General features: G+C 36.4%; 2 protein-coding genes across 2 annotated transcripts in view; one reads left to right on the plus strand and one right to left on the minus strand.

The window, feature by feature from the left end:
- LOC111509189 (uncharacterized) overlaps positions 1-14,488 on the plus strand; it is a 40,822-nt gene that overhangs the window by 1,126 nt on the left and 25,208 nt on the right. The window lies entirely within an intron of this gene.
- LOC141485280 (uncharacterized) lies at positions 4,351-6,553 on the minus strand. Its single transcript, XM_074181675.1, has 2 exons — positions 5,913-6,553; positions 4,351-4,923 (listed from the first exon to the last, which is right to left on the minus strand). Exons 1-2 carry the CDS (start codon positions 6,264-6,266, stop codon positions 4,351-4,353), a joined length of 927 nt encoding a protein of 308 aa, XP_074037776.1. The 5' UTR covers positions 6,267-6,553.

Consider the following 14,488-nt stretch of genomic DNA (forward strand, 5'->3'; position numbering starts at 1 on the left):
ACACGATTGCAATCGATTTGTCATTGATTGTCCGACTCGATCGAAAATACCTGAAGTATTCCTTATGACATTGTAATTGGGAAAGAAAGTTTTTGACTTTCTACTACTTCATCTTGATACAAAAAAAAGGGATGGGGGAATCTTCCAAAGAAAGGAAGGAAGTAATCAATTTGAAAATAAGTAATTCTATACATGGATGTGTAGATCATGCAAAGAAGTAACTTTCAGACACAAACTGAGAGAAAGTCCTCCTTAAACAGCTACTTTCATCTAAACATTGAATTACACGAAAGAAAAAAATTCTTTCGAAACAAATACTTCTATATGAACACTGAACAAATAGGTGAATGAATGTCATTACGATGTCATCGATGACATAAACAGATCAAGCTTATTCCGTGACATTAAAAATCGTAATTCATGAATGAATTGTGTGTATTTTCTATAATGTTATCTTATTTGTTACTGAAGAGCCTTGGGGCAAGTGTCTTAAGGCGAAACATCGATGTATACCAGTGAGGATGACAGTGTTCCATGTAAGTGCAATTTGTTACCATTCATTTAAATTAGAACTCGTGTGAATGATATCTGATTTTTATTCCACAACGAATGTTTAAAATACAAACTGAGTAGAGAAAAGTATCTTCTGTGTAATTCAGTGTTCATATAGAAGTATTTGTTTCGAAAGATTTTTTTTTCTTTCGTGTAATTCGATATTTATATGAATGTAGCTGTTTCAGGAGGAATTTTTTGTCAGTTTGTGTCTTAAAGTTACTTCTTTGCTTGATCTACACATCTATGTATAGAGTTACTTATTTTCAAATTGATTACTTCCTTCCTTTCTTTGGAAGATTCCCTCATCTTTTTTTGTATCAAGATGGAGTAGTAGAAAGTCAAAAACTTCCTTTCCAAAATTTACTCAATTATTCTGTGATCGTTCTCTATGGCATGTTAGGCGACACTTGAGTTCTCCGGTCTATGAAACCGAATATGCAAAATATGTTCCTTGTAGCGAGCTAATATAGTCCGTTTGGTTTCATCAACGTATTTCCTATCACAATCCTCACAGCTTATTTCGTAAATCCCAGACTTTTCTTTTTCCAACGTCTTGTGTTTCGGACTGCCCAACACTTGTTGAAGTGTACGTGCAGTTTTGAAAGTCACTCTTACATTCAATTTTCTGAATGTCGGACCAAACTATTGGAGTATTTGGTTTCATATGAAAGCACTATAAATTTTGAATAATCTTCTTTTCTAAAAGTCGAGGCATCATGAAGATACTCCTTAAATTTTTGTTTTCTAATTCATTCATCCACTATGTTTGATGGATATCCATTACTTTCAGCTACCCCACTAACAACTTTGTCCTCAATCTCATACCTTCCTTTGCTCAAGGAAATGTTAGCAGTCTGTGGACAAGAAATTGTAGTTCCGCCATCTTTTGTTGTGGGCAATTATAGGAGCTGTATTCTTCCTTTATACTTCGGTAGCCAGTCGGTTTGACCTGGATGCTTTGTTCACCCGCTCAATCGACCGCCGTGTTAGTCGGTGGTTCAAGCCGCAGTCTAAACGATCTATTTTCTCTTGCTATCGTCCAGCCCGTGTTAGGAATCACACGTTAAAAGGTAAGGCCTCGTTAGTCCTTAGCTCGCACACTTCTGAGGGTTGTGGTTCATAGGGATGCGACAGCTGGTTAACGGAAAAATATATTTTGAACATATTTTTTGAACATCAAACTCTACACCCTCACCGACATTTTTTATAACTAGTACCAACAAGAATGGTAGTTCTTCGTTATTTTCAATTTCAAATGAAATTTTATATTTGCAAATATGTTGTTAGGGCATGATACAAAATCCTCTACCTTACTCCTATTCATATCAAAAATGGCAAATACATGATCCACGCATCGGATCCAGATTCTGATGTTGGGAAAGTGCTTTCAATTGATTCATTTTATACCAGAGGTTTCAGTACGAACTATCAAATATGAAACAATATTGAAAGTTTCTCTGCCTTTTTATATCATTCTAAATGGCGGTGGTAGAACCAAAAAAATAAATTTCCATACACCATCAAGACGGCTCTCATAGTAAGGTGCTTCAGTCACAGAAACATCCTTCTCTACAAATCTTTTATGGAGGTGTAGCTACCTTCATAACTTCAGTCTCTCAACTTTTATTCCAATCTGAACATCATCTGCGAGTAACATGAGTTACTGACGAAATCTTGAGCATAATTTTTGCCGTTGCACGAAAAGTGAGATATTGGCAGATGTCATTGTAGAAGAGCATTCTCAAACTGCAGTGTCGCATACCCGAATTGCACGGGCAGTTGTGAAAAAAATCGTGGTAACATAAAAAAGAAGGCAAAACAAATAACGAACTCATTGATAATAACATGAATATAAAAAATATTTCATTCTCTAGAGGAAAACAAAAACATCGATGACGAATCTTTAATGTTCTGATTGATTCGGCCGTTACTTGCTGAAAATCCTTAGTATTGAACATAACAGATTTTGGATGAACTCAAGAATTGGGAAATGAATTCAAATATCTCAAATATAGAGGTGTTACATTTGAAACGAGAAAGATGGTGTGAGCTTCCGAAAAAGCTTTATGCTATATTATTGGATTTCAACTAGAACATAGTTGACTGAAACAATTTCAGTCAGCTCTTAACGATGCTGATTTGACTAAGAAGACTAAAAGAAGTTGATTCAAATCCAAAACGCCCTGCCAGAGTTCCTAGGCTTCTCCCACATCACAAATCTAGACGTACAATTTGCCATAGCCCATGCCAACTGTAATGAACATCAGTGGGGAAAAATTATTTCCACAGATGGAACAAGAATACAGTTATGAAAACCAGATGGACGTGGTCGAGTAAACAGAAGATCTGGAGAACGTTTCGCAAAATGTAATCTTATACATAACGTTAACTCAAGTGGTGGTTCCATCATGTTGTGGAGTGGCATTATTTGGGACAGTTGCACCAAGTGTATAGAGGTGAATTTGAGAATTAATGTTGACTGGTACATACGCAACATCCTTGAAGAGCATGTTTCACCTTACGGCGACTTAATTGGTTATGGCAATTTTGTGCTAATGCATGATAATGCTTGTACACCGAGTTATTGGACTTGAGTCAGTGGAGTGGCCACCAAACAGTCCTGACGCAAATCCCATAGAACATATTTGGGACATCCTAAAAAGATATATACGAGCACGAAATCCAGCTCCCAACTCAATTGCAGAATTGAGAATTGCTGCACAGGAAGAATGAAATTCAATTCCACAAGAAACCATCAAAGACCTCTTGCGGAGTATGCGCAGAAGAATGAAGGCTATCGTTAGAGCTACGAAAGGAAACACTAGTCTATTCCATTACTTTTTCTACAAGTGTTATAAAGTTTCAATATCTGGATTATTTGGCAATCAATATGTGTTGAATACTTAAATGGCATTTAGTAATGGAAACTGCATAAAGATTCAGACAAATAGAAATAAACATGAAAACAAAGCTTAAAATGAAATATGAAATATTTTATTTTGAACTTTTCAGCAGAATGGAAGTGTACTTGATTAACACAAGTTATTCCAATATTTCAATAAAGTTTATCATTTTCAAGAAAGAGCTACAAAAAGTGATGATAATACAATATACAAATTTTTTACGAAAGGCTGAACTTACTGTTAAGCCGCATTTTCACGTGTCAAGTAGCTAAAGCGAGTTACTAAAGCAAGTAACTAAAATTTAGTCCGTTCGTTTTAGTGAGCGTTCACATGTGTAGGTACCTGCTTTGTTGTTTAGTTGTTTAGTACAGATTAAACATGGCAGGAAAAGTGACGCGTGCAGCAGTGCGAAATTGTATATTGACGTTATGTGGCGAAGTATCCGAAATACTTGCAGAAGAAATGAACAAAAACAAAAAGAAGCGTTGCTGGGTACGTAAATGGCTGAGTAGAAGAGAAAGATATGGTGCTTCATCTACGTTATTAAGAGAATTAGCAGCTGAAGACGCACCAGAATATAGAAATTGTCTGAGGATATCTCAAGAACAGTTTGAAATATTGCTGGCTCAAATTGCGCATCAAATTACGAAATACGACACTGTAATGAGATCGGCTGTTCCAGCTAGAATAAAATTGGAAATCACATTGTCCTATTTAGCCACAGGGAATAGTTATAGAACGTTGCAGAGGTTATTTCGTGTGTCAACACCTGCAATCTCCAAATTTATACCCGAGGTGTGTGATGCTATTTTTGAAAGTCTGAGAAAATATATAAAGGTATGTATTTTTTGAATATTTTTATTGCGAACAAGTTGTTGATGAACAAAACATGTTAAATATTGGAAAAAGCATGTGCTATCATCTGTGATCTTCTAATATCGTCGTCATAGGTAAGATTTGCTTCTGCATGGATTATAGTGCTGAAGCCATCGCTATACGAAGAAGGCATGTCGGAATATGTAGGGGACTGCATTGGTGTAGAGATGGCAGATGGGGCGTTAGCACTGCTGGTATGTGTGTCTGTGTCGTACCGAATACTCTGGAGGTCTTGGAGTTTAAAACTGGTAAGAACAGACTGAATACGTTCCTGTGCTTTTATTGCAGAAAAAGCAGTTAACGTCATTAATTGTGCAGCAACACTGCGACCAAAAGCTATGTATTCATGTTCATTGGCAGGTTCGTGTGTGATAGTTTCGGTTATTTTTTTTAGGTCGTTAACTACTGCAGTAACCTGTCTCAATTTTGCCGTAGCTCTGATTTTTTTCTGTGGTGGTTCCTGAGACTTTTCCTGTGGTGGTTCCTGAGACTTTTCCTGTGGTGGTTCCTGAGACTTTTCCTGTCTGGCAGTCATTATTGCCTCTTCATCTTGTTGTTGTTGTTCGTCAACTGCTTCTTCGCGTTGCATCTGAAATAGAACAAATAGATATACCGTATTATGTATTTTAGGTACCGGAGTCCCAAGAAGAATGGAACGTTATTGAAAAGGGGTTTCGTTTGAAGTGGAACTTCCCCAAATGTTACGGTGCGATTGATGGGAAACATGTGACGATTCATGCGCCGGCAAATTGTGGTAGTGAATTCTTCAATTATAAGGGTACTCACAGCATTATTCTGTTAGCTCTGGTAGATGACAACTATTGTTTTTCCTATATTAATGTTGGATGTTCTGGAAGACAATCCGATGGTGGGGTTTTCCAACAATCATCTTTATTTGAAGCCCTAGAGAATGGTTTATTACCAGATGGTGGTTTCATCGTAGGTGACGATGCATTTTCATTGAAAACATATCTGATGAAACCCTATTCAAAAGTAACACTGTCGGAAAATCAGAAAATTTTCAATTACCGCCTTTCACGGGCAAGACGGATAGTAGAGAATGCGTTCGGAATTCTGCTTAGCCGATTTCGCATTTTTGAAAAGCCTATGGCATGCTTACCAGAAACTGTGGACAAAATTATCAAGGCCAGTTGCGCACTACACAATTATTTGCGAATCACTTCTCAGAACACTTACACACCAAATGGATCGTTAGATGAAGAAGATAGAGAACGCGGTCAGATTAGACCAGGTTCTTGGAGAAATGACAGTAATATACCCTTGCCGTCAATAAGACCTTTGGGGAGTAATCATTCGTCACGACGTGCAAGAGAACTGCGAGATCGACTCTGCCAGTACTTTGTGGGCGAAGGTGCGGTGCCATGGCAGCAACGGATGATATTTTGACTATACCTACTTTAATATTAATATTATAATATGTACATACTTATTCCGTATTTGGTTACATAGCTGGAGAGATGTATTGCTTTAATTTATTACAAGTTGATACTTTCGGGACGGGAAAACACGTATACGGATTAATTACCTATCATATGAACACTACTATAATATACCTACATTGAAATTATCCTGCGTGGGCCTCTTATTATCCTCTATATTACGTAAAAATGCGTCCATTTCCTTGAACCATTTCACACTGGGGACATAAATATCCTCCGCTCCTGCTCCAGACTTCATCGAGTCCCTTATTTTCTTTTTTTCTTGAGAATAAGTTGACCTCAACGCCCGTATTTTGTTCTTGATTTCAGGCACTCCGAATCCTTCTATTCCCATGATCTCCTCAATTTCCTTATACGCCGCGTCCCGAGCTTGTTTATTTTTATAAATCACAGCCTTTGTATCCCATAGACATCGCCTTTCCCGATACTCTTCTACAAACTTTATTGTAGTCGCTTCACTCCAACGAGACATTTTCAAAACACGCCACCAAATTAAAACACAACCAACCTTGCAGTCTGTACTATGAACTTGCCTAAACTGAGCTGTCTACACTTGTTTAGTCGGCTTGGTAGTTGCTAGAAAGCGAAGGTGGGAGAGGCAACTTGCTCAAGTAAATAGAACTTTTTCTATTCACTTGACTAAACAGTTTACTAAATTATGTACTTGCGCAAGTACTAAATCAAGTTGTTTACACCATACAAGTTACTAAATTTAGTTACTTGCTTTAGTAACTCGCTTTAGCTACTTGACACGTGAAAATGCGGCTTTAGTGAGGCTAGCCGTGTCGAAAAGAATGTTACATTTAAACAATTGAAACATGTTAATAAAATAAAACAAGTCACTATATTAAAAGAGTTTGCCTTGTTACTGATATAAGGAAGTTATTTAAATTCACATAATGAAATCATTATTTGATTTCAAATTATAGAATACAGGTGAAAGCCATGTAGTTGCAGATCTCAGAGAGAGACAGCAAAAGAATTGACACTGACAGCTGACATGTGATTCAGTTTGTAAATGGTGTGTTTGTCTGTCTATGTTGAAACTATGGAACAAAAGAGAACAATTATGGTGCAAGTGTTATCAGAGTCATATGTTGTTTTATGAGATTATCAATGAGAAAACCCAATGTCGAATGCATTATGAAGAAGTGTTATTGAAAGAAAGTGAAACCCTGCCATGTGTTATGCTTGACCAAGTTAATTTTCATTGACTGCTTATGGTAGGACCAGTAGTTTAAAAACCTACCAGAACTGATAGGTTTGCAATACCAATCTATGAGGAGAATATTATCGGGTGTTCTAATTACCTTAGGTTCCAGAAACGGAACCCATTGCCCGTTTTTTCAGTTTCGATGGTGAACTGTATATAAGGGTCATAACTATTGAAGATTTCCACAATCTCAGATTTTTCATCTTAGCTACACCACGCTGATGAGGCCAGTAGACAGAAACACGTTTCCACGGTTTGCCATCAAACTTTCATGAGTGCTGTTCCAAATCCTCACCTATTGAATTTATTCATATATTTTCAATAACATCTTTTTTTTATATTTATATCCTGAACTCAGATGTTACGCAGGTAGCTGTAGCTGCCTCCATGGTAATGTTAGGATATCCTAAGAATTCTAGGTTTCCTAACTAGAATCACAAATGTGCGGCTGGTTCCTGTTGTTGACTCCATTCGTTTGTGCTGTCTTCCCGTTTTCGGCAACCAAGTGATGCCCATCTTTGCACTTGGCTACATCCGCTGAGGAGGCCAATAACCAGAAACACGTGTCAGCGGTTTGCCATCAAATTCTCTTGAGTGCTTTTCCAAATAATCCTCCCTTTTTAAATTTAACCATAGACTTTCAATAACATCCTTTTTTATATTTATATCCTGGACTCGTATGTCACGCAGGTAGCTATAGCTGCCTCCGTGGTAATGTCAGACTATCCCAAAAATACAATTCATTCACATATAGTACAAGAGTTTAATAAACAGATGACCCCTTCAGATGACCCCATTAATATAAATTCAGGGAATTCATATCAGGACTGCGAGCCGGAACGTCCAATCCAGCGATTAGGGTAGACGATGTGGAGTTAGCTTCTTCTAGTTCAGGCGTTTTTACAGTTTCTGGTCTTCCACCACCTGCGTTTTTATTAAAACTCCCAGTTTCGCATAATGTTGCATGTCAATCTTTTAACAAAATGTAGATATGAAAAGAATGATTAGTGGTATGATTTCGAATAATCAAATATGGACGATTATTTAAACAGTTATCGGTATCAAAAAAAAGTATCACAGATATATGCTTTTTGTACAGTTACAAACAAATATCATGCATCTTATTTGTCAAACGATTCAGGATTCAGGTTCTGGAGTAACTTGATAATCGGCAGGTGAACTTCAATACTGCGATACCTAATCCTGCACAAAAGGTATTTGATTCAAACTCATCAAAATACATCGAAACAACATCGATTCAACTGACTGGCCCTCTTGAAATAAATTATCCCAATACTAAGACTAAGACTAAGGCTGAGACTGAGACCAAAAGCGATACCTTAGAATGTACAATTAAAGAAAATGCAACATATTACATAATTATTGTTGAGGATCTTCGATCATTTATGAAATTCGGCAGCTTTTCTATTTTGTTTGAAAGGAACAAGCAGCGAAGGTAAATTTCTCCCAAGGTACTAGTTTTCCATCAAATGTCCGCACGAAAAAAACATGAAAACCAGTGTAACATTAGATTCAATGAAGAAAAATCTCAAAACTCGGATGGAACAATCACTTTCAATTCTCCGTGAACCGTTCGCTACTTCACTCAAATCAAATATCTCGTTCAAACTTCGAGAACTCCATTTTCAATCCCACGGCATTGACGCTTTTTGTGGAGCGCCTAGAATGTTTTGCCTGTAGTCAGTAGGCAACCACAAATTCATTTCATTCAAGGGATAGTACAAGGTGTCACTGGTCATTCATGCTCATTTTGTTGTACCGAAACTAGCCGTTGCACGCTCCCACAAGTTTCTACTTCTGAAGGTTGTTGTTTGTGGGGAAACGACAGCTGGTTCATAGAAAAACAGATTCCAACAGATGTTCAACAAGATATATAAGAAGCTATGACACCGGTTTTGTATTTTCCATTACCCATTACTATAGGACTTAAGGAGTTACTTTGCTGAATTTATTCCAAAAATCTATCACAAGTTGCTTCAAAATGGAACAGTAGATATGGACAACACTACAAAAGTATAAAATGCAATTGTAAATTTATAGTTTATTGTGCAAACTGGTTTCCTATTACTCTATCTGTATACGAAAAAATGGAAAACTTCCAAAGAAAGAAAGAAAATAATTCAGTTCGAAATCAACTGTTGACAAAGATGTGTAGATCATGCAGAAAAGTTACTTCCAGACACAAACTGGAAAAAAATCTTCCCGAAACTACTTTTATATGAATATTGAATTTACGGAAATTCATTACTTCTATTCAGTTTTAACTTTTATTTTCACAAAATAATGGAGAAATGAACTTAATAAAAATTGTCAACTAAAATTACGTCATCATACAGGGCGTTCCAACGAAAATTTGACCCCCCTGTAAGTCAGAAACGGACGTGTAATCGGAAATTTCAAAGAACATGTCAATTTTCATTTCTAGGGGGACTAATTCTGATATGAAAATCATACTTCACCCCCTTCGGTCAGCAATCACCCCACTATTTTTTAATGGCATGGGGGGGTCGAGTGATACATCATTTGAAAGGTATTTCGTCCCTTTAATACTTCTGTAATTTTTTTTCGAAATTGGTTCATTTGTTATTGAATGTTGAATGTTCTATTTAAGGAAAAACAAAAAATTGGCTGTCGCTCATTTTATTGCGAAAATCAACAAAAGTAATATCAATGGCAACACAATCAATGGAGGAAGTGTTCAAAATAACCTAGTTCCATACAATAATACAGTCCACTTTCGAAAGCGTTTCTTACATTATTGACGATGTCTATATTTGTAAAATTGATTTAATTAGTAGTAAACGTTTTGAAATGGATGACACTGTTCGTTTTTTCTGCACTGGTGGTTTTTGTTGGATCTTGTTGTCGCAAAACAAAAAGTAGACAGTTGGCCACTATTACTTCTTCACGAATTATTATTCAGTTATTCTTGTTCACTGTTTATGGTTTATTCATAATTTATTCTAGTGAAGAAAGGATAGAAATTGTTGCAACCTATTATCGAAATAATGAATGTGCTAAAGCTGCTGCAAGAATCTATAATACGAATCATCCAGACCACAACGTGAGCCATCAATACGTTAAAAAGTTCATGGATGAGTTTCGATGAGTTGAAGTTCGAAAAAAGTAGTATTTATAAAATATCGTAAAAATCCTTACACCGATTTTATTGAACTTTGCTACAGTTATTTGAAGCGCTAAATAAGCGAGGCGCTTATTTAGCCAGTGGCGTTTCGGTGGACACCACAGTCAACAATATTGAGGAAAAAAAACGACACTGCCTTTTTTTGTACTTTTATGATTAGGCAACTGAAAACCAAAGTTTTTTGTCCACAAAGTAAATGAACAAACCCCACCTTCTGATTAAATATGCGATTGCAATCGATTTGTCATTGATTGTCTGACTCAATCGAAAATACCTGAAGTATACCTTATGACATTGTAATTGTCAATTATTCTATTTCTCAAGTCATTTACATCTAGTACAGAAGTTTTATAAACAAAAGTCTTCAGATGACCCTGTAAATAGAAAAGAGGATTCATATCAGGACTGTAAGCTGGCCAATTTTGAGATGAGAGATGAGATTTATCAAAATAATGAATGTGCTAAAGCTGCTGCAAGAATTTATAATACGAATCATCCAGACCACAACGTGAGCCATCAATACGTTAAACAGTTCATGGATGAGTTTCGAACTTCAGGTTCTGTTCACAACAGAAAACATGAAGTATCCCGTCCCGTCAGATATGACGGAGTTGAAGTTGCAGTTTTAGGACATGTACAAATGAATAATCGACAATCTATCAAACAAGTAGCTAGAACGTCTGGTGTATCATTTGGAAATAAGGCTAGTTCAGGAATTGAACGAAGATGATCCTGTTCGTCGACTTCAGTTTTGTGAGGTGTTCAGCGAAAAATTGACCAATAATCCAAATATATTATACCATACATGTTTTCCAGACGAAAGTTCTTTCATGTTGAATGGTAAAGTGAAAATAGACATAATTGTCGTTACTGCATCCTCATTTGGTGATGAAAGACATTCACAAACTCCACAAAAATCTAGGCCGTCATTCTTTTCAATCATATTGTTGGACCATTCTTCATTGACGGTAATCTCATTAGAGACACATACTTAAATCTATTACAAGATCCTACGGTTACACAAATTTTTAAAAATGATGATAATTTAGTAGAAAATAAAATAGCATTCCAGCATAATGGTGCAACCCCACATTTTGATGTTCGGGTGAGACAGTGTTGGGCCAAACGTTTTCCAATGCGTTTTCCAATGGCAGAAAGGATCCAGTGGAGCTAGATCATCTGATCTCACACCGATAGACTTCTTTCTGTGGGGACACCTGAAATAGGAAGTGTGCTCTACTAAACCTACAACTCTAGAAGACCTGCGACAGAGATTTGTTCGGGAATGCCGATTGATGACTCCGGATATCTTGAATAATGTACCGAACGCTTTCGAGAGTCCACTGTATCATTGTATGGAACTAGGTGGAGGTAATTTTGAACAATTTATCCGTTGATTTTGTTTCCACTATTGAAACATAGGGGGGGTAGTTGATGGCTGTGGGGTGGTGGAGTTTTGGGTATGATTTTCATATCAGAATTAATCTCCCTAGAAATAAAAATTGACGTGCTCGTTTAAATTTTTGATTACATGTGAATATCTGACTTACAGGGGAGGTCAAGTTTTCATTGTACATGTGCTCTATACCTTACCAGAAATGAAAAGAAGAACATTCATAGTTATTTTTCAAAGTATTCTCCGTTGACCGCTATTGACTTTGACATTGAATTTGTTACATTCTGGATGTCTTGCCTGATTCAGTCTTTTAGGTCACATATATTGTCAGAGCTGTTAGTACCTATACACCTTAAATTTAGAGTGTATCCAATAAAAGAACCAATAGTTGTCTGAGATCAAGTCAATATTTCAAGGGCGTTTTCTTATTTCTATTCACCAATTCAAAATGGTTTCGAAGTGACTGCTGATGAGGCCATCACTCGAAAATAGGCCACTCTGTATATTCAATAATGATATCAAGAAAAACTCAATCAAAATGAGAAATCAGCCTGTTATTATATTTCATATTGAACATGTTGCACAGTTATACTAGTACAACATGTCTACAAAAACTCAAAATACATATTTTCTTTCCCCTCGTCCTACCTCGCTCTGCTTTCGGTTATCTTATGTAAAGCACCATAACCCTTCTTCCCGCCCAATAATGTTATACTCTGTAGATATCCACACTAGCCTGGCTCAATGCATCGTTGTTCAATGCGTACGCATCGCTTTGGAGTTTTTTGAACCAGTATTGTTTGCTGTGGATTATTTCAGCTTCATACCACACCGACCTTCGAAAAGGACAATAAGTGCAAACAGCATTCATAGAAAGAAATATGTAGCAGAAGTAAGTAGATCATCCCAAATATCTCCACAAAATATAAATATTCGGGAATTTCTCCAGTTCATTATATGCATATTGATTAAGGATGCGGAAGGAAATTATTTTGAAGTCTACAGGATGGCTCAAAAAAGTCTGACATATCGAAGGTACTCTGTATATAACTATAACCGTTCTCGAGTTATTGATTTTTTAATGAAAATGTTAGCCACAATTTTGAAGTGTATAACATCGAAATGTATAGAAATCATCTTTCGAATTCTAACCAAGCATAAAAAAGATTACGGGCTATTTAATTCGATAAAACCCGTTCCTCAATATCATATGGCATGTTCACGTATCATTGTCAATTTTTTATAATTTCGGACAAAGATAACTTTGTTATTTCAAACAGAACACCCTGCATTTTTTTGGTTGAACAATATAAAATTCAATTATCTATATTTCTATTGATTTTGGGGTTCCTATACCTAATCTAACAGTTATTTGATTTGCTCATTGAACTCCCATTGACAATTGTTATATTTCACTTCATAGAAAATATTTACTGTTCACTAAAATGAAGTTATTATTTACATTCATATTCTGACAGAAGTTCATTACAGCCTACGATTTTTTTTATTATTCAACTGAAACAACAACAATTTGTGAAACACCAATGTATTCAATTCAAAGTTGATGCTCGAAATGACGCCCATCCTGTTGAATACAAAGATCCACTCTATCTATGTCGTGGAATTGGCCGCGGTGGTAGTGCGCCCGAATCATGATCGGAAGATCGTGGGTTTGATTCCTGCCTCGACTAGATATTTTTCTCGCGAGAATTTATCTGGTTGAAGCTGGGATGATTCTGCAACCGTGTTAGGAATCACACGTTAAAAGGTAAGACCTCGTTAGTCCTTAGCTCGCACAAGTTTCTCAACTGCTGAGAGTTGTCGTTCGTATGGGGGCGACAGCTGATTAACGGAAAAAACAGATTTTGAACAGACAGACAGACAGATCTATGAAAGACTACTTAACATTAGATAACATTCGAGGCGTCACTCTTTGAAAAGCAGCCATTGTTCTCTCCTTCATATTTTTCAGTGTGGTTGGAGGAGTAACGTAAATCTCATTCAAAAACTGTCTGACACTGAATTTGAAATGTACTGGAGCTCCATCTAATTGTAGCGACATCCGTTGTCCGATATTCAAGCGACATTCTCCAGAAGTACAAACATATCATTTCGTGAAAATTGTAAAAAAATTGACCATTCAAGTTTTCATGAAAAAGTATGGTCCTATAATTTGTGTACCTATAATTCCTCCCCGCACATTAACAGATCATCTATATTGGCGATCCAGAGTGCGGAAAATTGAGGATTCACATCATTATGATAATGGAAGTTGTGTCTGTTTACTAAGCCGTTGTTATGGAAAGTAGATTTATCAGAAAATAAAATGGAATCCAAAAAATGATCATCCTCACTAAATTTTTTTTACCCCTCCCACCCTCTGGCATCAAACCGAAGTTTATTTTGCCACAAAAATTTCGAAATAAATCGAGTTACTACGTTTTATATTGATATTTTAGATTTACCTAATGAATATTAGAATTATGTTGTATATTTCTTCATTGAGTGTAGCTAAAATGACTGTTATATTGGTTGGAAACGAAACATTCGAGGAAAGTAAATTATTCAAGAAATCCGGCCGGTACATGAATTTGCCGTTGCTCTTCTTGTCCTGGCCGACAGCCTTTCAATTGAGCATCTTCCCTCTATCTACCGCTACTACTGTCAAGGGAACCCCTACTCCTCCTGACTCACCCTCCTCTCGCATCCCCGTCGCAGAGCGGCGGCAATGCGGGAGGACAAATCAGCGGGGTAGAAGACCCTTTTCTTTATTTAATGCTTCCAATATTACAATATTCCAATATTACAATGTTACACTAATAATACTAATAATAATAATTAAAAAAATTGAAATTCTAACATTACCAACTTAAATATCTGCTCCAATAACAAAAATAAACTATTGACAATTCAATAATA

The sequence above is a fragment of the Leptinotarsa decemlineata genome, unplaced genomic scaffold (genome assembly GCF_025532065.1).
Source record: "Leptinotarsa decemlineata unplaced genomic scaffold, Ldec_3_MD MMD2_tig00026314_RagTag_RagTag, whole genome shotgun sequence".
Taxonomy (NCBI): domain Eukaryota; kingdom Metazoa; phylum Arthropoda; class Insecta; order Coleoptera; family Chrysomelidae; genus Leptinotarsa; species Leptinotarsa decemlineata.

What these genes read in the sequence shown, in the direction of transcription:
- LOC141485280 (XM_074181675.1), bottom strand. Translation starts at nt 6,266, where the DNA reads ATGTCTCGTTGGAGTGAAGCGACTACAATAAAGTTTGTAGAAGAGTAT. An exon ending in CCACGCAGGATAATTTCAAT is followed by an intron (nt 4,924 to 5,912) that starts GTAGGTATATTA and finishes GTTCTATTTCAG; the next exon opens with ATGCAACGCGAAGAAGCAGT.